Below are 21,881 nucleotides of genomic sequence, written 5' to 3'. Positions count from 1 at the left end.
GAAAAACAAACATAAAACCAAACACATATCAACCTGACTCAACAGAGAGCAGTGCTAAAGAGTTCTGGGCCAAATAAGCAAAAAACATATGGCACAGGAGAGTATGTTAAAGGAACATGTGAAATCCACAAGTAAACACTATCCAGAATTCAAAGAAAGCTAGATATCCATGGAAACAAAAATGTAGATTATTTTATCCTCCAATAAAACAATCCATCAAGTTATAGTACACAGCCAGCTGCCTGAATAGGGATTATTGTCCATCAAAATAAAGCTTTTGTTATTTGTTGTTCTCAGTTCAAATGGCATTTTTGGGGGTTACCAAATACATGTCCTGAATTAAGATTTCATAACTTTTGACCAACTCTGCTCTAAGAGCTGCACAAACTTTAAGTCGGAAGCCAATAGTGCACTCTACTGTCTTCACCAAAAAAAAAAAAAAAAGTGCATCTACTACAGTGAATAGAAACTGTTACCTATCAGCTGTGTTCTTGGAGAATCAGGGCACATTACCGAGCCTGTCTGACTCACAAAAGACCTTCCCCCATCCCCACAGCCTCCGTTTGAACTAAAGCCAATCAGAAGAAAGACTTACCAAAGGCAGTGGAAGACACACCTAAACTCCTCCGGACAAGGGATTAAGGGAACTCCCCTAGACTCATCTGATTAAGGATGGGACAGAGAGGCATCCCTATTATCATACAAAATGGAGAACAGAGATTCCAAGGCAACAGCAGGGGAGCCTTGCATTCTGGGGGATCTCTGATCCAAATGTTAATGAACCCACGCCTTCACACACCCAGCTCATTAGTTATCAAACCAATTCTAGTAATAAATTCTTTACTATCCAAAATACTGAAGCTGCCTAATTGCATTGTGAGCTTGTCAAGGTTTCTTTCCTCACTCTGAACTTATGGGTACAAATGTGGGGACCTGCATTGACACTTCTAAGCCTAATTACTAGCTTAGATCTGGTATACACTGCCACCACCCAGAATTCCAGTGTCTGGGGCACTCTCTATTCCCCCAAAACTTCGTCCCCTCCCTGGGTTGCCCTGAGGGACTTCATCAATTCCCTGGTGAACACAGATCCAAAACCCTTGGATCTTAAAACAAGGCGAAATTTACCATCCCCCTCCTTTCCCCCCACCAATCCCTGGTGAGTCCAGATCCAATCCCCTTGGATTTTAAAACAAGGAAAAATCAATCAGGTTCTTAAAAAGAAAGCTTTTAATTAAAGAAAGAAAAAGGTAAAAATTATCTCTGTAATATCAGGATGGGAAATGCTTTACAGGGTAATCAGATTCCTATAGACCAGAGGGGCCCCGCCTAGTCTTAGGTTCAAAGTTGCAGCAAACAGAGGTAAAATCCTTCCAGCAAAAGAAACATTTACAAGTTGAGAAAACAAACATAAGACTAACACGCCTTGTCTGGCTAATTACTTACAAGTCTGAAACATGAGAGACTGATTCACAAAGATTTGGAGAGCCTGGATGTACTCTCAGTCCCAAGAGCAAACAACAACAACACAAAGAGCACAAACAAAAGGCTTCCCTCCACCAAGATTTGAAACTATCTTGTCCCCCTATTGGTCCTCTGGTCAGGTGTCAGCCAGGTTTACTGAGCTTCTTAACCCTTTACAGGTAAAAGAGACATTAACCCTTAACTATCTGTTTATGACAGAGCTCCTTCAGAGGAACACCACCCCTAGCCAGGAATGGGCAGCTCCTAATGTTTAGCTCTTTGGTATACTCCCTTGAGTCATCAGTTTACCCAAAAATAAATCTGTGTTCTCCCTTGAACCATTGTTCTTTCCCTACAAAAACCCCTACCCATGCTCAAGTAAGTGCTCTGATGCCTGGATCCAAAATCTGCATCAGTTCCACTGGGACTTGATCTTCTCCTGAATGATTGTACTGGGGGCTCTGCCTGTCTCTACCACTTTGGATTCTCAGCTACCACCACCACCCTGGGAACCCCAATTGATTCAAGCTTCACAGAGTGGTGAGAACCCATCTCTCTCTCTCTCAGTATAGCCTTCCGATTCTGACTTTTGTGATCAGTTATAGTTTTCTAAACCTGATTTTTATAATCAGATTTAAGTTAGATTTAACATTATCACTGTTTTGTTTGTTTGGCTCCCCTTGTATGATTATTACCTGGCAATAAATAATTTTCATGGTTAAGCTGGTTGCTTCTCTCTCTCTTCCTCCCCCCACCCCCCACACGCCCGTCCATGGGTGTTTTTCGGCTTCCCCATTCACTCTGCAGCAGTACTCCTTGTAACTAAGCTAAAGATCCCTGCAGCACCCAAAAATCCTGTGGGGTTTGCATCAAGTGAGTTACTACCAGAACAATTGTAATGTGAACATCAGGACAGGTACATGCTGAACTTGAGGCATATGAGGGTAACAGCTTGGAAGTGCTGCTCGACCCAGGCTACTGAGTCCAGGAACATATACAGGGTCAGCTTGGGAGTGCTGATTAACCTGGTCCTCTCAGACGCGCTCTGTTAACGTGTGTTTGTCTGTCTGTCTGATTCTGGAGCTGGAAGAACCCAGCCATGGGGAACCTAGGTCCTGCAGGATACCTCCAATGGGAGGGGACTTGGAGAAGGGAGAAGTAGAGCTCCGTATGAGAACAGAAGTGACACAAGTAGTACATTGACTGAATTACAGAACGCCAGCCACCAGAAGAGTAACCCAAATAAATGAGCGTACCCCAAAGTAATGGGCAAATTTGGTAACAAAGCATCAACATTAGCCATTTATTGGAAAAATAATATGAAGCAGTAATAATTGCTTACCTCATTTTTTAAAAAACAACTGTTCATAGGGTACAGATTTTGTTCTCTCTCTCTCTCTCTGATTTTTAAAATTTAAAAAGTTTCCTTACCTCCTACATCCAACATAAAAAGGAATGCATATTTTTCATCATGTAATTTGAGAGGGACTCGGGGTGGGGAGAGGTGAGACGCATGGGGGAGAAAACAGGATTTTCTGATTTTATTTATTCTCTGGGGAAATTGTTATCTGAGTTTAATTATTTAATGTTGCCAGCTGGCAGGATTTATTTGTATATTATTATTTAATGCTGCTTGGTGGTTATTATTGTAAGTTTAATTATTATTAGGACCCTCAGAGCTTCTGCATGGGCATGCTTTACTGTTAAGCCCAAGGAAATAAATAAAGTAAATAAATATTATTGTAAATTACTTACAAACACTTACACAATTTCTCACAACTCTGTATTGATTGCCATAACAATAATATATGTCAGTCTAGAGAAGTAGATCAAACAATTATTCTTTGTCTGAATCACAGTATGCTTATTAAGTTGCACTGTATCTGAACAATGAAGCTTTGTTAAAAATCACATCTAGTCAAAGCAAACTTAAGCAATTGCAGAAGAGTAGTAAATTGGCTGACGCTCTGGAGGTTTTTCGCCTTCCCCTGCAGCATGAGGCATGGGTCACTTGCTGGTGGATTCTCTGCTTGAGGTCTTCAAACCACAATTTGAAGACTTCAATAACTCGGACATAGGTTAGGGGTTTTTATAGAAGTGGATGGGTAGGGTTCTGTGGCCTGCTTTGTGCAGGAGGTCAGACTAGATGATCATGTTGGTCCCTTCTGACCTATGAGTCTATGAGTAAAAATAAAACCACATTGAAATCAAGTCCTGGTTATTACATTTGTTTAATACATTATAAAATTAATTCTGTTTTTGGAAATGCTTTGTTTGTTACCAAGATGCTTTATCCCCATTTCAGCCTTGAAAGGTAGAGAACAGTTTTATTTTCAATCCAGAAGCCTGCATTTTTTTTAAAGAAACAACAAACAGTACAATATCTAGACTGTCAATTTGCCAGCAGTAGCCAACAAAATAATTCCACAACAAAAATTCAAGAAAGAAAAAAACTAGTTTATCCTAAAAGCCAATTCTATTTTCCCCCTTGAACAGAAAGGAGTTGAATACAAATGGGGGAAAATGAAGCCAGGAACCATTTTTAAAGGAAAATCTAAAATCCATTAACTCTACCTTTTCTGCAGAACAGATTGCGAAATGTACCACACATGTAAGTATGTCCTCCGCTGTGCATATCAATATGTAGTTGGTAGCCATGCAGTCCATATTCTGGGTCAACATCATCCAGTATAGGTTTATGAGGGGGCAGGATATATTGTCTTAAATAAAATCAAGATAAATCAGGTGGGGAAAAAAACAATTTAGCTTGGCAAGAAATGCTGAGTAGTTTCAGCAGAGGAGGTATTTTAAAAAGATTCGGAAAAGGGCAAATGCAATTAGCAGTCAAGGTGTTCTACTTTCCTACCTAAATTTCTGAATCTCGAAGTTTCACAATAGTTTACCATATTCATTACAAGGTTTATTAATGTGCTGTAAAGACTAGTCAAAGGCAGCTAACTAAATTTACCACTAAAATACACCTAAAGTGTGTACATGTAAAACTTTAATAGATGGACTTGTATGCATTACTCTGAATCGAACACCCATCTGGCCACCTGCTTTTTTCTAACATAGTGGTTCTCAACATATTACACATCGTGGGAACGTATGTGTGGGCTGCCGCCCCTGGACCTCAGGGCCAACCAGCTGCCCCAACACCAGGACCCCTGCCACTCGGGGTGGGTCGGCTGCCACATCCCCCAACCATGCAGCTGCCCCAACTGCCCGCCCCGGTCCCCTGCCACGTGGTTGCCCCAGCCCTCAGGGCTCACAGGACCAGGCAACTGCTCCAGGCCACGGACCCTGCAGGGTGGGCCAGCTGCCCTGGACCCCGGAAGTGGCGGGGCCAGCTGGCTGCCCTGGACCCCAGAGCTCACAACCCCTGGGGCCTCAAGGGAGCCCCAGAGCCCAACCCTCTGGCAGTAGGCAGCGAGGCAGCCCGAACCCTTCTACTCAGGCAGCTGGAAACCTGGAACCCAGGGCACATCCATGGTCTTTAACACACAGCTGACCTGGGCCACAGCTGTGTTCTAACTGGGCCGCATGTGGCCAGCGTGCCACAGGTTGAGAACCACTGCTGTAATAGCTGGCAGGGAAATAGTGTCCCTGTGCCTGAACCCTAGTGGAAGGAGCAGAGTATTGAATCACTGATGTGGGGTAACATTTTCAGAAGCACCTAAGTGACATAAGTCCCAATGAAGGTCAATGAGACAGACTCTTAAGTCACTTACACTTAACAAAATAAGTCACTTAAACATATTGGAAATTTTTACCCATATAAATGACTGTCCCTGTGGAGTGAATGTTATTAGATATTCTGTGTGTGAAGAGAATCCCAATGAAGGGGGTTGGGAGAGGGGGAGAGAAAGAGAGCATATCTACGCCAGATTAAATGTTCCTTCAGCCTAGGAGGAAAGGGTATGAAGAAGAAGAAAAAAAGAGCTGCTCATGGAGGCTAGTTGACATAGTAATCATTATTTTGGCTATTTTAACGTGTAAGGAAAAGCTCACACATTAATATATTGCATTAATATACAATGTTAAATATACCTATTTAAAGGACATTGTCTACTAGAAATCTAATAACTTTTTCAATAAGATTTAAAAGTAGATTCAGGTTCTAAATTAAGTCACCCTGTCACTTTTTTTGGATTTACAATGACATTTCCTATTTTTTAGAATGTCCCTCTTCCCTGTGGGTCTGTCACACATCAGGAGAAAGTGACTAAAATAAACTGAAAGAAAAAAAATACAGAAAAATTTCTAAATCTCTTTCAGCTACAGTAAAAGGTTTCAGACACATGTGTAATTAAGTCTAGCCTCTCTTTAATGTATTACTTCACCGCAGTACATTTTAGCATGAAAAACATAGGCCTCTTCCATATCATTTTGTAAACCAGTTGTTACAACTCTAGTGCACAACAGAGTTCTTATTCTTGGTTAGAGGGAATTACAATTGTTACTGAACTTTATCACCAATCAATTTTAATTTTCAAACTCAATGTTTTATTCAAAAGATCATCCCTAGCATCCACAGGCAAAGAGAAACCAGTACTTACATAGTGGCAGAGCCCAAAGTGCTTCTCTCAATAAGTTGATGATGATGAAGACTCGCTATTACAAAAGCAATTCCATTTCCTTTCTGAAAAGTTAATTACAATGAATACATTTCTCACCTGGAAGTATTGTGCATTAAAGCTCACAGATAAATGCTGCTTCTTTTGCTGCTGCGAGATTACCACAAAGTATTAGTACAAATTTAATAGTAGTTATATATGGGCCACTATTCACATAAAATGCTATCATACACATTGCCTCAGCACAAGAATACATAAAGCACCACTGGATAGCTACCCAGATAGGAAGATTCTCTGCAGTATCAGCAACAATTCATTAATCTTATTTTTCTACCTTATAATTAGAACTCTTAAAAAGGTGAGCACAAACGGGGGAAAAAAAACCCAAACCTTTTTCTGAGGTGCTATGCACCCAAACAAACTTAACTAGGCAAATTTAGATACTTAATAAACAGCTAAGGCCATGGTGAGTGGGACTAGCTGAAGAGTAAGGTGCTACTCACTATCAGTCTAATAGTGGTAGAACCACAGGATTCCACCCAGAGAAGGATGAAATTAGTGATGCACATCACCCAAGGAGAGTACTCTTAAAGGACCATAAAGAGGTCTAAGGCACCTCATGCCCTGTAACTGTGATGGTACAGTGAGACTAGGTGGTGGTGTAGCCTAGTGATCCACTCTCCAGTGGGGGGAACCAGATAGTAGCACTCTGGGAGAAGAGCAGATCAGGGCCTGTCTCTTGGAAAGAGTGCCAACAGAAAGTCTGGGGGAGAGATCACAGGTGCAGCTTGCCCTTGAAATGTGACACTATGTCAATTAAAAAAATCCCTGGCATATCAAAAACTGGACGAGGAAAATAAACTGTACAATGCACATCTGAATGTCACATTGAAATAATCAGAAATCCATATATTTTTAAAGCATAAACAGTACAGGGGGCCTTGACTGTGGATTCCTATTAGGCTATGAAAGTCATTTGCACGCATCTTCTTTATCTGTATATATATATGTGTGAACTTTATAAAAGAAAAAAAAAAAAAGGAAGATGGAGGAAACTGTGCCTTCCAGGCTACCATAATGAACAACATACTGTAGCTGAATGTAATCTTACCTTCCAGAGACCCACCAGGAGTCCTGGGTTCAAATGGAAAAGTTGCACAAGCATGTCAGAGCCAATCATTGTTGACACTTTAGTAAGGTTAGTAAGGTTGAACTCAGCAATCAAGGAACGTCGCCAAGGTCTTTGAAGAGACATAGCAGAGTAAAGAAAGACACGAGTGCGCCATTAGTAATATGAAAGTTCAGACACTTTTCATTTTCTCCCTGGGCACTAAAACAAATTGTTCTGAAACTGTGCAATATGAAAAGCAGTAAAAAGTCTAGCTAGCAGCTTACCAGCAGGTTTGCAAAGCCTAGTGGGAAGAGAATCTCCAATAAGGGTGTCTACCAAAATCTATCACAGGCTGATATAACATATCCACTGTACAGTTCAACAAGAGGAACTGATATGCTCACTAAATTTCTTACATCCCAGAGCGTTCTTTTATTAACAAGTGGTTTATTATAAAGAAAACGCTACCATAGCAAAGGGAATCATGAAATATTCATCAACATGAAGCAGGCAACTTAGGAAGGTAAAGCTTTCTTGGAACAAGTGAAATTTGAACAGAAAGATCATTTACTAGTGAATACGGTTGTATTTTTCAGGTTTTTTGTACCCTACCAATCTGGGATCAAAAACTGGTGTAGAATCACAATGGTAATACATATTTAATACCACTGACCGCTGCCTTGTTGGCTGTTTGCAGGAATGTATGCAGTGGTTCTTTAGTGTATTCAATCCTTCACATCAGAGAAAAGTTTCACAAGATATTGTCTGGCAACTGCTCATTCTCCAGAAAGACCCTTGTAAAGATCCATAATGTCACCTTCCCATGCTTGTTTGTTTGTTTGTGTTTGTTTGTTAGTTTTAAAAAAAGCAGGATGCCATCAGCAGGAGATTGCAGCTGCAAACACGTCCCAATCACAGCAATATGCTTGTAATACTCAGTTCTTCATTCCTAGAACTTCAACAGTGTAATTTTTAGGATATAAGACTAAACGTCCTTTTACTTGAAATTCAGATTCTGCAGGCTCAGTAACTCTCCCAGTGTGTGACCAAGAACAGGGATCTGATGAAAATGAACAAGCAGCAACTCATCCAAATAAGGCAAGAGAGACATTCAGGAGGAACAGGCAGTAGGAACAAAGAGTCTGTATTATCGATTGAGGAGAACTAACTTCTGCTAAAATAGTTCACTACTTCAGGATCCTAATTAGATCCAAAACTGTTCCTGGATTTCCTGATAGTAGCAGTGTTACCTTTCTTCATCTAGCAATACAGCAGTAGGTGAAGAAACGTGAACCTTACAAAAGTTACTGACACCTCTACAACTTCCAGCTTGCCTACTGCCATGGTCCACTTACGGCTTCCTATGATGTCCACTCTGAAACTCCAGAAAGCTAGGGAAGAAAAAAAGACTTCCCATCCCAGGCTGCTGTGAACATAAAAGACCTCCTTTTAATCTCTGCAATGGTTCCCAGTTTGCTTCTGGGACTTGTTCAAGGCGTATGGATCATTATCATCAAAAGGCCTAGAACCTAGTTATTTGAGAGTCTCTCTCTCTCTCTCATATATGTTAGCACATCACAAAAATTAAGCAGAGATGGGGAAACATCAAAATCAAAATGGCCAACCAATTCCAAGACCTGAGAGCTTGCACCTCTGGAATTTGCTATCCTTGCAGCCTACAAGAGCCAACACATAGAAACCTCCAGGGCAAGAAACCCTTAGTGCATAGTTTAAAAGACAAAAACAAAGAAACCCATACATAGCAAAGTGAAGACCTTTTTAGTATTCATTATTATATAATTTTGACAGGTTTCCATGCCCCTACTTGCTTTATGTCCCATGCTCTGGCCTCATTTTTGGAAGTGTATACTTTTTGATATGGCAGGCATTTTGAAAAAAATAATGTTTTAGTTTTTCTTTTATGGTGCATTAGGACTGCTTGTGTGTGTTTTTTCACACATTAACGTTAGATTTTTAAAAGAAAATAGGTTTTTACACATTTTAAATAAAGTTTAGTAAATAGAGATTAGACCCTTTTTCAATAATTTACAAAAGAAAGTGGATTATTGCAAAGTGAGAAAAAGGAAAAAAGAGAAACTTTTAAGACTGCACAAAAGGAAAATACAGAACGTTTTAAAATGGCAAGAAAGGAAAAAAGAAAGAGAAAGGTTCAAAACAGCAGAAAGGGGTAAATAACACTTCCTTATTCACTTTCTCCACAACATTCATGATTTTATAGACCCCTATCATATCCCTCATGTCTCTTTTCTAAGCTGAACGCTGGAGTCTTTTTAGTGTCTCCTCACATAGTAGCTGTTCCATACCGCTAATCATCTTTGTTGCCTTTCTCTGTACTTTTTTCCAATTCTAACATACCTTTCTTGACATGGGGCGACCAGAATTGCAATGCAGTATTCAGAGTGTGGGTGTGCCACAGATTTATAAAGTGGCATATTGGTATTTTCTGCCTTATTTTCTCTCCCTTTCCTAATGATTCCTAATAGTCTGTTAGCTTTTTTGACTGCAGCTGCACATTGAACAGAAGTTTTCAGAAAATTATCCATGACTCCAAGATCTCTTTCTTGAATGCTAAGAGCTAATTTAGACCCCATCATTTTGTATGTATAGTTGAGATTGTTTTCTAATGTACATTACTTTGCATTTATCAACATTGAATTTCATCTGCCATTTTGTTGCCCAGTTTTGTGAGATCCTTTTGTAATTCTTCGCAGTCTGCTTTGGACTTAACTATCTTGAGTAATTTTGTATTGTCTGCAAAGTCGGCAACCTCGATGTTTTCCCCTTTTTCCAGATCATTTATAAATATGTTGAACAGCACAAGTCCCAGCACAGATCTTTGGGATATCCCACTATCTATCTCTCTCCACTATGAGAACTGACCATTTATTCATACCTTTTGTTTCCTATCTTTTAACCAGTTGCTGATCCAAGAGGGGACCATCCCTATTATCCCCTTACTGCTTACTTTGCTTAAAAGCCTCTGGTAAGGGAACTTGTCAAAGGCTTTCTGAAAATCCAAGTACATTATATCCATGAAATCACCCTTGTTGACCCCCTCAAAGAATTCTAATAGATTCATGAGGCATGATTTCTCTTTACAAACGTTACATTGATTCTTTCCCAGCATATCATATTCATCTGTGTGTCTGGTAATTCTGTTCTTTACTACAGTTTCAAACAATTTGCTTAGTACTAAAGTTAGGCTTATTGTCCTGTAATTGCCATGATTGCCTCTGGAGTGTTTTTTTAAAATCGGCATTACATTACATTAGCCATCCTCCAGTCATTGGGTTCAGAGGCTGATTTAAGTGACAAGTTAGTAGTTCTACAATTTCACATCTGAGTTCCTTCAGAAGTCTTGGGTGAATACCATCTGGTCCTGGTAACTTATTACTGTTTAATTTATCAATTTGTTTCAAAACCTCATCTACAGACACCTCAATCTGGGACAGTTCCTCAGATTTGTCACCTAAATAACTTAAGCATGTTTTTTATACCCTAAAGAAACATGAAGAGCAGAAAAATTCTAAGTTAATTTCCATAACTAAATAATTATTATCTCTGTGACATAGCTGAAATAAAGATCTTAGTATTTTTTTCTCTAAATGACTTGCATAGTAAGAAGCAAAAAGTAGTTTACAGGAATGTAAATTGTGAAGAAATATGCTCCCGTGGAATATCAATATTATACAAAACCCTCTTGTAAAGAAGGAGTTTACAATTAAAAAATAAAATGTAAAGACATGTCATAGCTTCCTAAATGTTGAAAGGAGCTCTTTAGTATGGTTTTTAGAGTTTTACCTAAATGAATTGATCAGAATGTAAAAAATCCAATCAAACAAAAATTTCTCTACTCAGAAACTATAAAGAAAGCTTTACAATTTAGGGTACAGTATGAAACCCACCAATGATGTGATAACAGTCACTCTGTGTTCTTGGGGAACTAGGGCGCAGTATCCAGCCTGTCTGACTCATGAAGGACACCCCCTCCGCAGCCTCTGCTTGAACCAAAACCGATCAGGGAAAAGACTTGAAGAGAGCAGTGAAGGTCGGTGGAAGACACACCTAGTTCCCTCCTGACAAGGGCGACAGGATTAAGGCAACTCCCCTAGCCTCATCTGCATCAAAGATGGGACAGGGCAGAATCTCCATTAGCTTACAGAATGGAGAACAGAAATTCCCAAGGCAAGAACCGCACTGAACTCTGGGACCAGAACAGCAGGGGAGCCCTGCATTCCGGGGGATCTCTGCTACAGATGTTAATGAACCTACGCCTGTACACACCCAGCTCAGTAGTTATCAGACCAATTCTAGTAATGAATCCTTGATTGATATCCAAATACTGAAGCTGCTTAATTGCATTGTGAGCTCCCTGGAAGGAATACCACCCATATCCAAGAGCGATCAGCTTTTACTGTCTAGCCTAGAGAAAACCCTTGAGTCATCAGTTTACCCATACACAAATCTAGTGTTCTCCCTTGCACCATTATTGTTTCCTTACCAAAAACAAAAAAACTACCCAAGCTCAAGTAAGTGTTCCGATGAATGGATCCAAACTCTGCATCAGTTCCACTAGGATTTCATCCTCTCTTGACTGATTGTGCTGAGGGCTTTGGCCTGTCTCCAGCACTGAGGACCCTGAACTACCACCATCACCTGGGAACCATGACCAGTTTAAGCTTCATGGAGTGGTGAGATCCTAGCTCACTCTCTGTCTCTCTGTTTTCTTTTCTACCTCAGGTATAACTTTCTAACCCTGACTTATTTGATCAGGTGTAGTTTTCTACATATGACTTTTGTAACCTTTAACAATGTAACTTATGTTTGTTAGGCTCGCCTTGTGTAGTTATCATTATTATTCAATAAATAACTTCTATGGTTAAGTTGGTTGCTTCCCTCCCTCTCTCTCTCTGAACTTTACTCTTTTGTGGTTTTGGCTTCCCCCATTTATTCTGTAGTGTTGTAGAGTGTTCTTCCTTTACTTCCACAACAGCAACGCTCCTCTTACTAAAGCTAAAGATCCCTGTAGAGCCCAAAAATAGCATGGAGTTTGCTCATCAAGTGGGTTACTATCAGAAAAATTGTGACATGAAAGCGGGAATAGGGAAGTGCTGAACCTGTGACATACGAGGGTGGCAGCCTGGAAGTGCTGTTCAACCCAGCCTGCTCAGGCTTACTCTATTCCGGTGCAGTACCTGTGGCATATAAGGGCTGCAGCTTGGAAGTGCTGCTTGGCCCAGCCTATTGAGCCCAAGGGCATATAAGGGTGGCAGCTTGAGAGTGCTGATTGACCCAGTCCACTCAGACTCACTCTGCTAGAGAAAGAAAGAGAGAGAGAGTATGTGAGTGAGTGAGTGTGTGCGCACGCACGCATCTGATCCCGGGGCTGAAGGAACCCAGCCCTGGGGAACCTAGGTGATGCAGGATAGCTCCATTGGGAGGGGACTTGCAGAACGGAGGAGGAGAGCTCCATATGAAAATACAAGTGACACAAGCAGTACATTGATAGAATTACAGAAGCTCCTCCGCCCCCCAAAGAGTAACCCTAATAAATGAGTATACCCAAAGTAATGAGCAAATCTGGTAACAGATAGTTTTTACAATAAAAAACTAAAAAAAGACAAAAGGAATAGCTTTGTGACTGCATGAAGCTAGATGACAAGTCTGTAGCCTTTGACACAGTTTATCTGAAGAAACAGCTCCAACCCCACCCCACTTCCCAACTCTTCTTTTCCTGACGTCTTTTTAAATTGACAACTGTTATTGTCTTTTGCTAAATATACTGTTGTTAAGTTTTAAAAAATAAATGTAAAAGGTTAACGTGTAAAACAGGAGATGGGAATAACAGAACTGCCCTGGATTTTAGGGCAACACGGATAACTGACTGAAATCTTTTTTAGTGAAACAGTCTTGTCATGGGCCATTCTTTGTTAACTGTCATGCTTTGAGCATGGGCAAGCATTTGTCATACAGAAACTTTATGAGGCACTATTTCCCTCAGATAATGGACTATCAGAAATAATACATCAAATAAGATTAGCAAAAACACTGAGGGATTGCATGCTTGGAGATATTCAGAAGTACCTGCAAAGCAACAATCACAATTTTTTTTTTGTTTATCATTACATTCAAGAGGCCCTAAAGAATTGTTTTTTCTGGTGTTCTATAACACTTTACATTTTACCTTTGTACAAGCTGTAACCCTAGATGCTTTGCAGCACTAAATAATGAGAAAAGTACTGAAAAGCTTATGCCCAAATAAATCTGGTAGTCTTTAAGGTGCCACTGGACTCCTTGTTGTTTTTGTACTGAAAACAGAGGTGCTATTTTGACTAACGCCTTAATGCAGAGGGCCAGGGGAAAAATTGAAAGGTACAGCTGAAGCAGAAGAAAGAATGGTTTAAGAGGTGTTCTGAGGCTATTTTAGGATGGCCCAGATGCCCTGCTGCCTAGATTTCTTACACTCACACACAAAACCCAAGGGGACCCTTGTCAGAGGAACAGGTTGTCTACATGCCTTTTGTTGTTGACAAACTGTAACTTAACAAGTACAATACAAAACTAAGGGTGCAACCTACTTCCGTTTTGACCCCAACCTCCCATCTTACTATGACACAGACAGAGGTTTCTCCTTAGAAAGGGATGGAGGCCTATGGACTTTTAAAGCGTTGACCCTAAACTACTGGCTAAGAATGTATTCCACAACCATTGTACAAAAAAGGATGAGCCATGTGAACAGACCTGTAAATTAAATATGGAAGTGCTTAATTTTCCCCTCTCAAGGAAATGAAAAGGTTGACTTTCTGATAGAGCTACACTAGAGTTATACAGGAAAACTTATTTTAAGAGAAAAGGCAACTGACTACGTAGCCTTAACAAATGTTGTATTTTTGATTATATGTAGTTTCATAATCCTAGGGAACTTGATGGTATTGATTGCCCTATGAAAAAAACAACAAATTTCACAATCTCATGTACTTTTTCTTAAAAATCAGAAATCTAATTCGTTGTGATTTGTTAACTAGAATACTTCGTTAATATAGTTCCAGACAAAGACTGGTAAATTACCCAGGGAAACCAAAATAAGCCAACATTTTCCAATAAGAAGGAAAACACTGTACTTTTTATATGCATAAGGTCTTCTTTTAATCATAGTCAAACACCTCTCAATGGCTACAGCTAATAAACTAAAAGTGTAAGTTCCTAGGACTACAAACACACCGCCTTCCCTAATAAACCAGATTGTGTAGGGCAGGCTCAAAAAGTCTTCTTTCCAGACATAAGAACGTTTACTTTTGTAAACTATTTCAGTTAACAGATCAAAAAGAGTTAGATCACCAATTTTAAAAAGTATATGAGGTTGTGGGCACTAAGAAAGTCAATGGGCATGTACCAATAACATCAAAGAATTTAAATATATATATATAATTTTTTCTCTTCTCCACATACATCATTCACTGTTCCTGGACAATGACACTAGATCAACACGTTTGTGCTCTGGGTCTTATGCACTACCATACTGTTGTGTGCAGTTTCACAACGTCACACATAAATATTTAAATTACTAACACTCTGAAGTCCTTCCACTTACACCAAAGAAATCCTTTCATGGATTTTTTTAAAGATTTTATTAAACCTCCCTTTTATTCATATTAGGTCTTCTTAACACACACATTTGTTTTAAACAAAAAACATTCAGATTAAAATATATTTTAACAACATTTCCTTACTTGTGTAACAAATGTCTTAGATTTATATATATGATTAAATAGAGATAAAGAATTGTTCTCACTGGATTTTTAATTACAAGTTTTCCATGGGTCTGGATTTTCCATTCTGTCTTATTTATATCTATGCTTAGACTGTCAGTTTTCCAAGGCAGGAAGTGTCTTTTTTTCTGTATTGTAATGGTCAATCACTATATCATACCTGCTCAGTTCCTAAAATAATGTGATAATAAATAAATATATGATTTTGTTAAATTCTCTATTCTCCCTGGAACTCCCTGGTGCCAGTGAAAAACAAGAAATAGATTTCCTAGGATAAGCTGTGGAAGGGCTAAAAATAATTCACTGGTTGGGTCAGTTTTAGGTCAGGCAATTTCCACACAGACAATTCCAACAATATTTAATTGTATAAAAATACTTTAATTTAAACTCACCCATTCTTGGTGGGAACTTTACATTGGTCAAGAAGCAATGGTGTCACGCCACATAATTCCAGAGCTGACAAGGTGTCTAAACATGGCCAGTTTGTACCATACCAAAATACAGTAATAGATCTGTCTTTATAAGAGATGTCCACCTGCTCCATTACATGTTCCTTTCCATTTCTGTCCTTCAGTACAATCACCCATCTCAAACTATATGTTCTGTTATTGAGGAAGTAAAAACAATTAAAAAGTTATTAAAACAACCTGTCAGAAGTGACAAGAAGAATGTATGGAACTTTAGAAATTCAGGCAGCAATGTTCGTGGGGATTCCTTGGAGAAGGGCATGTATCCTTCCTATTACTTTCAATGGAAATAACCAAGGTAATTTCTCTTAAAGTGTCTTCTTCCCTGCAAGCAAAAAACTTAGAAATATTTCTTACTGCACTTTTATTTTCCTTACTTTTATTTTGTGACTAAATCACATTAATCAGATTGTGAGAGCATCTCCTCATCATGATCTGAATTCACAACTCTATTTCACCATACACAGATATCATATAAAACCACTACACCAACATTCTGAATGTAGCTTGGGAGTAAACACACTTTATGACAAGACAATACTTACTTGATAGCTTCTTTGGTTTTAAGTGGGAGGCCAGTGGAAGGGTTTATAGGTTTCAGAAGCTGAATTATTCTAGTTTTGCCAGTTGCTATTTGTTTCATGATATATTCGTTCTTCCAATATCCCGATTCTCTGTCCTGAATTGTAGCATGGCTTAGTAAGACAGCTGTTCTTTCACCAGAGTTAGTTTTCCAATTTGTTCTTTTAGGTGGAAAAAAACTGGAGTAAATTTTGAACCAGATCACACTGAAAAAAAACATTCAAGAGACAAAGTAAATCCCATAAAAAGAGTTATTACCAGTGAGGGCACAGACCAGTAAAGAACAGATCCACCAGCATCAGAATTAAAATATACAGTTGCAGGTGCATCTCAGGCATTATTGAGAATTTTATTAAGAAAAAAATATATTATCCAACTTTAAGAACAAGTTGGGTTTGTTTGATTTAGGTGGAGAAAGGGAATACAAATAATTTCTAGAAAGTCCCAAAGTCTAGGTTTTGCCTCCTTCTGTATTCATAATTTCCCCTTCTTTTAGTTTGTTGTTAAACCCCATATTCTGTATTAGTGCTGATAGTCTAGAAATTAGATTGCTGGAGGAAAGACAAGTCACATAATGAGAACTAAAGAGCATTTATACACATCTTGATATTTTTGTTGGACATTAAAAGTTTTACCAGACATCCTACTTGTACTCATTACTTTCTCAAACAATTCACACTGAGATCAGTGGGAATGTCTGAGCAAAGACTGAGTAAGGATGTCATAATCATAACCAACAGGGAGATGCAAAAGTGCCATTTGTGCTGCATTCCCAGACCTGTCCTCAGCCAACACAATGCCAGGGCAGTCACTGGTACAAATCAGAAGGCTGCTTTAAGTTGTGATGGCTGCTAATGTCCCCAAGGGCTAATCCAACAGCTGGGCCATACCAAGGATGTACTCAACATGCCCTTTTTGTACCAAGCCACATCCCTTGCACCATGGCTAGAAGAGGGTGGCATCAAAACTGCTACAGTGGCTCCCTGCCACCCAAGAGTCGCCACTTTTCCGCATCAAGAGTGTTTTATAAATGTTATCTAGTTAATCCCCACTGTACCCCAGAGAGGTAGATAAGTATCACTTATGTATGGGGAAAATGCGACAGCAAAGTTAAAAGATTGCCCAATTCATAAAAAAGTCATTTTCAGGGCCAGAATAAGAACTCAGGACTTCCCAATCCCTAGTCTTGTGCTGCAGCACTAGACAACGTCTCTCTCTCTCTTTTTCATGCATTTTTGTATGCATTTAAAAAACACCCTTCCTTCCTCATGTTATAATTCTTTCCCTCTGGGGCTGTCCTTTCCTCATTAAAACATGTTAAAAATCAGACAAATTAGAGACGATAGGAAGAGAGAGGGGAACAGTATGCAATAAATATGTTACCATTTATCCTTTGAATACAATTTTACAAACGATGAACAGGATATGCTACCAAAATATCAACCACACAATCCATAGTAATTATACCAAAGACACATTATGGGGTTTTATTTCTCACTTAGAAATTAGCCTGAGCACAGGATTTTCACATCCACTGGTCAGCCAGATCTTCCTTACCAGTCTCTGCTTTTTCCCAGATGAAAACTATGTTATCTTGCTCTAGTATGTTTCCCTGGGTCTTTTTCCATAAAATATTCAGGGCTTAGATGGCTCCCAGGCTGACCTCCGTTCAAGAAAACAGTCAGTCTCTCATAGCAGCCTGTTTCCCATGCCCTCAGTGGTTGATGTAAGTCATTACACATCACTACCACCAAGCTCTCTCTTCTTATGAGTACATCATTCCTTTTGTAGGGGCTTCTCTGGGAAATCAACATTAGTCTGATGGTCTAATTCATGTAAGATTTATGTGAAGCTTCCTCTCTTGAACTCTTTGAGCTGAAGCTGTGTAAGGCATGCAGCCTGGGAGGCACAACTGAGGAGCTGCCCCCTGTAAGAGGTTGCAAAGATCATACTACCAACAGCCCAAGCTTTCAAGTAGCCTCCTCTCTCCTCCTCCTCGATTCTGATTTGAAAAGGGAATTCAGGATGGAGAAGTTAGATTTCAGAGAAAATCCCAGAAGCAGGACAGAGAGCTGAAAATGTTTAGCACTGGAGGCTGAGATGGGAAAGGAGACCTTGTTCTCAGAAAGGTCCAAAACATCTCTGAGGCGTCAAGTACAGCATTTACCAACTAGGAGGGAGGCATGCACCAGCCCAAGCTGTTGCAATCTCTCCCACTGGCAGTAGTTGCAGTCATTCATGGTGTGAGCAGAAGAAAGTAGCTGGGAAAAGGCAAAGGAGTTACTACGGGCCACAAGCTCCCTACACCAGGGGTGCTCCCTTGCATTTATATGTGACCTGTGTAATATAATCACATTTAAAAATGAAATGAAATCGGAGGTTATTTACAAAGTATATTTCTAGCCCTCATGGTTGCAAAGTAAATCTACCATATGTGAACCAAATGCAATCAATGCAGTGAATGTTAGCAGATGCAAGCATACATTTCAGACCATAACTCAGAGGAGTGGATTTCCCTGACTCTTTAATCTTACTGGAGTGTCCGCTCCAAAGCCCAGTGATGACTCTTCAATGACAACAGTAACAATTCAGTGCATATCATTTTAGCAGATGGGGTAGGAAATGGAATGGGAGAAATTGGAGAAATAGTGGTGGGTCTAAGGAAAGCAGATTTTCTCCTTAAGAGATGCTAAATACAACAACATGGTACTGAAAAAAATGATACCTAAACATTTTAATTACTACACAGAGGTTGGCCTCTCCACTTGATCCATCTGCAAAAGTCCCAATGACATCAGTGGGAGATCAATATGAATTGAGTCTTAAATGTATACTCTGACCCATGGACCATAATTAAACATGGAATTTAGCCCTTTGAACTGATACCCTTGTGATAAACCTCTCTCTATTTGTTTTTTTTCTCCTGTTTTTATCAAAAATAAATTCATTGTACTGTGACAAATGAAAGCTGCTGAAACCACCACCAGAACTGCCTGGTTACATAAACCCCCTGCAACAGCGGAGGGGAAAAACTGGAATGAAAAAGCAGGAACCTGAAAAGAAGGTGTGAAAATCCCTGCCTGTGAGGAGGGAGTCCAGCATCCTGTGCTGGTTAATCTAAATCAGAAAGAAAAGTAAAGTATAAATTGATCTTATAAAGCAATAAATGCAAAAAAACAGGTAAGTTTTCAAAGCAGTGTGCTTGGTTTTAGCCACGCAAGTCCCATTAACTTTAATGGAACTCACACAGCTAAAACTGCATCCAGTATATTGAAAATTTACCATATAGATTGCAATACAACAGAAAAATAGCTGCTGGGTAATTACATCAATTCCCTGGCATCAATGAAAATAAATTAAAAAGTCTCATATAACTCAGGTTAACTTGATTGCTGTGAGATTGAAATTACTATGTTTCCCCCCTTCCTTACTTATCATTGGCCAGATGATAGAAGCGTTTATTCACACAACCGATACACAACAGGGATACAGCATCCAAATAAGAAAATATCTTCAGTAGTATCTCTGATGGCATACTGAAAACAAAAAGGAAGGGAAAATATTACTGGACTTATGTGCAAAATAGAGTTGACAAGTAGTTAAAACCCTTAACCCCTCAACACAGGAAAGTGAACAGAAAAGAGAGAAGCCACCACTTCATAAATCCACACGTCAAACCTGTCTTTGTAAAACGCTGTGTTCTCACCTAGAGTGTTAATCTGCAGCCTCCTCAGTTTTGATTTGTTGCTCTGATCTAAAGCCTTTGCTTACTGCACTTCACAACAGTCTACTGAAGTGGCACAAGATGTTAACTGCTAGCTAAGTTCCTCATGCATTCATGTTACTTTTTTTGAGCTTTAAGTTGTGAAAAGTAACTTCATTCAAATTATGTGAAATTATTCTGTTCACTCCTCCACACACCCCCGAAGTTCACAGTCTTTTTCATATCATGGCTCCACATTCAGTCACTCACCACTAATACTTCTCAAATGTATCCCAGAATCTTGTGTGTTCATTATCACCTTTCAAATGTGGTGTCAGGTCCCAAGGTACTTTACCAACAGCGCCTACTCCAAGACAAACTTTGGTGGGATGCTGTATCTCTTCTCAGCTCCATGTGTACTTGTAAAAGGTTTAATCCAACTGCCATTAAAGTCAATGGAAAGACTACTGCTAACTTCAACAGGACTTGCAGCCACCCTCAGCGCACTTCTGAAAGTGCAAATCTGTCTTCCACTGTGGCTGGCAGGCTGTTCAGTGAAGGGCTGGTGCCTTCCCTGACATCCCATTGCTGCTGCTGCTTTGCAGTCACCTGGTGAAATGTGCAAACCATAGCTTGGAGCATGAATTCTTTGTCTAGACTCTAGGGGTTGGAACCCCCAGGCCATTAGATTAACATTTGCACATGGTACAAAAATTGGAGGGGATAGCTCAGTGGTTTGAGCATGGGCCTGCTAAACGCAGGGTTGTGAGCTCAATCCTTGAGGTGGTCACTTAGTGATCTGGGGCAAAAATCAGTACTTGATCCTGCTAGTGAAAGCAGGGAGCTGGACTCAATGACCTTTCAGGGTCCCTTCCAACTCTATGAGATAGGTATATCTCCATATATTATCATATATTTTAAATAAACATTCTATTGTCCTCATTTTTCTGAGTGTTGCAATACCCTGGTGCCAGATATCCCACTGAACAAAGGAGCTACCGTGGGACTCAGCAACCTTAACATCTTTCCTGATGTCTATGTCCATTTGCAAGTGACCGAGCAAATCAACTGTGGGTCAGAACAAGTCAGTTGTGGTTCTTTTGAAGAAGCTGCAGATTTAAGACTACCGTTTACTCCAGCAATTTGTGATCTTCCAAACATAGGTTGATAAATACCACTAAATACTAAGGGAAATATGTTAAAAACTCGACATCTAAGGGTATGGCCACTTTCAGTCACGGAATCTGATTGAAACTCATGCTCATTTTAATCTAGCTAATTCAGATACTGAAGCACAGAAGCCATGGCAGCATGGGCTCCAACCTGGGCCAGCCTCCCCAGTAATTACCTGGGGTACCAATATAACATCATACCTAGTAAGTGAAGGATATGCTTATGTTCATTTTGGATAAAATGTGGTTTGCAGGGTGCTTATGCATAGGGAAGCATGCTGTGGCTCATCACCCTAGGAACATTCTAGATAAGGCCGGGGGAGGGGGTAAGCTCAGCATGTGGAATGGAGAACTATGAGCACGTGATAAACAAATCCATATATGGAAAGGTTAACTCTTATTGGTTAGAGGTTCATGTTATGTACCTTGTTATGTAACTTGTTATGTAAGTGCCATGTGCTATAAAATAGCAAGGGGAGGGGGACTCCTTGCTGGAGGGACTCTGCCTGATTTTTTGTACCAGAGGCTCTCCTGTACATATTGAATAAAGCTTTATTCAATTGAATCGCATCACACTGAATCCAAGTCCCTTGATTCTACCCAGCATCAAACTCATTGGGGACCACAAAATCCCAACATAAGATACAAAAAGAGTTAAAAATAATATCAAGTAATTCCCTTGCTCTAGAGTCCCATCCACCAGTTTTGAATTTTAGAACTATACTTTCCCTTTTTGTTTTTCTTAGAAAATGTTCTTCCCTCTTGCTGTGTGAAAGACCCACATACACAACAGGGAAAAGTGATTAAATAATTAGCTACATAGAGAAATTAGGAAAATTGCTGCACATAAAGTGCTATCAAATGTACAAAGTAAGCAAAGTCAAAGAAGTTTCTCTAATCTTCCAGTTATAAAAATCTCAGATATTTCTTGTAACAGGAGGTACAAGATTTTTCAGAGAGAAATGTGATTTTTATGTTGAGGGTGTCCCTGTAATATTACCAGACACAGCAGTAA

General features: G+C 39.6%; 1 protein-coding gene across 1 annotated transcript in view; it reads right to left on the bottom strand.

Annotated features, from left to right (window-relative positions):
- The window catches only part of FBXO15 (F-box protein 15), a 61,558-nt gene that overhangs the window by 13,348 nt on the left and 26,329 nt on the right, over window positions 1-21,881 (bottom strand). The window contains exons 3-8 of the mRNA XM_032771690.2: window positions 19,423-19,527; window positions 15,955-16,197; window positions 15,335-15,544; window positions 7,153-7,282; window positions 6,024-6,106; window positions 4,039-4,184 (exon numbers count right to left, since the gene is read on the bottom strand). Of these exons, the coding sequence (XP_032627581.1) occupies window positions 4,039-4,184; window positions 6,024-6,106; window positions 7,153-7,282; window positions 15,335-15,544; window positions 15,955-16,197; window positions 19,423-19,527 (917 nt within the window). The remainder of the gene's footprint in view (window positions 1-4,038; window positions 4,185-6,023; window positions 6,107-7,152; window positions 7,283-15,334; window positions 15,545-15,954; window positions 16,198-19,422; window positions 19,528-21,881) is intronic.

The sequence above is a fragment of the Chelonoidis abingdonii genome, chromosome 2 (genome assembly GCF_003597395.2).
Source record: "Chelonoidis abingdonii isolate Lonesome George chromosome 2, CheloAbing_2.0, whole genome shotgun sequence".
Taxonomy (NCBI): Eukaryota; Metazoa; Chordata; order Testudines; family Testudinidae; genus Chelonoidis; species Chelonoidis abingdonii.
Note: the sequence above shows the minus strand (reverse complement) of the source record. Positions and strands in the feature narration are given on the sequence as shown.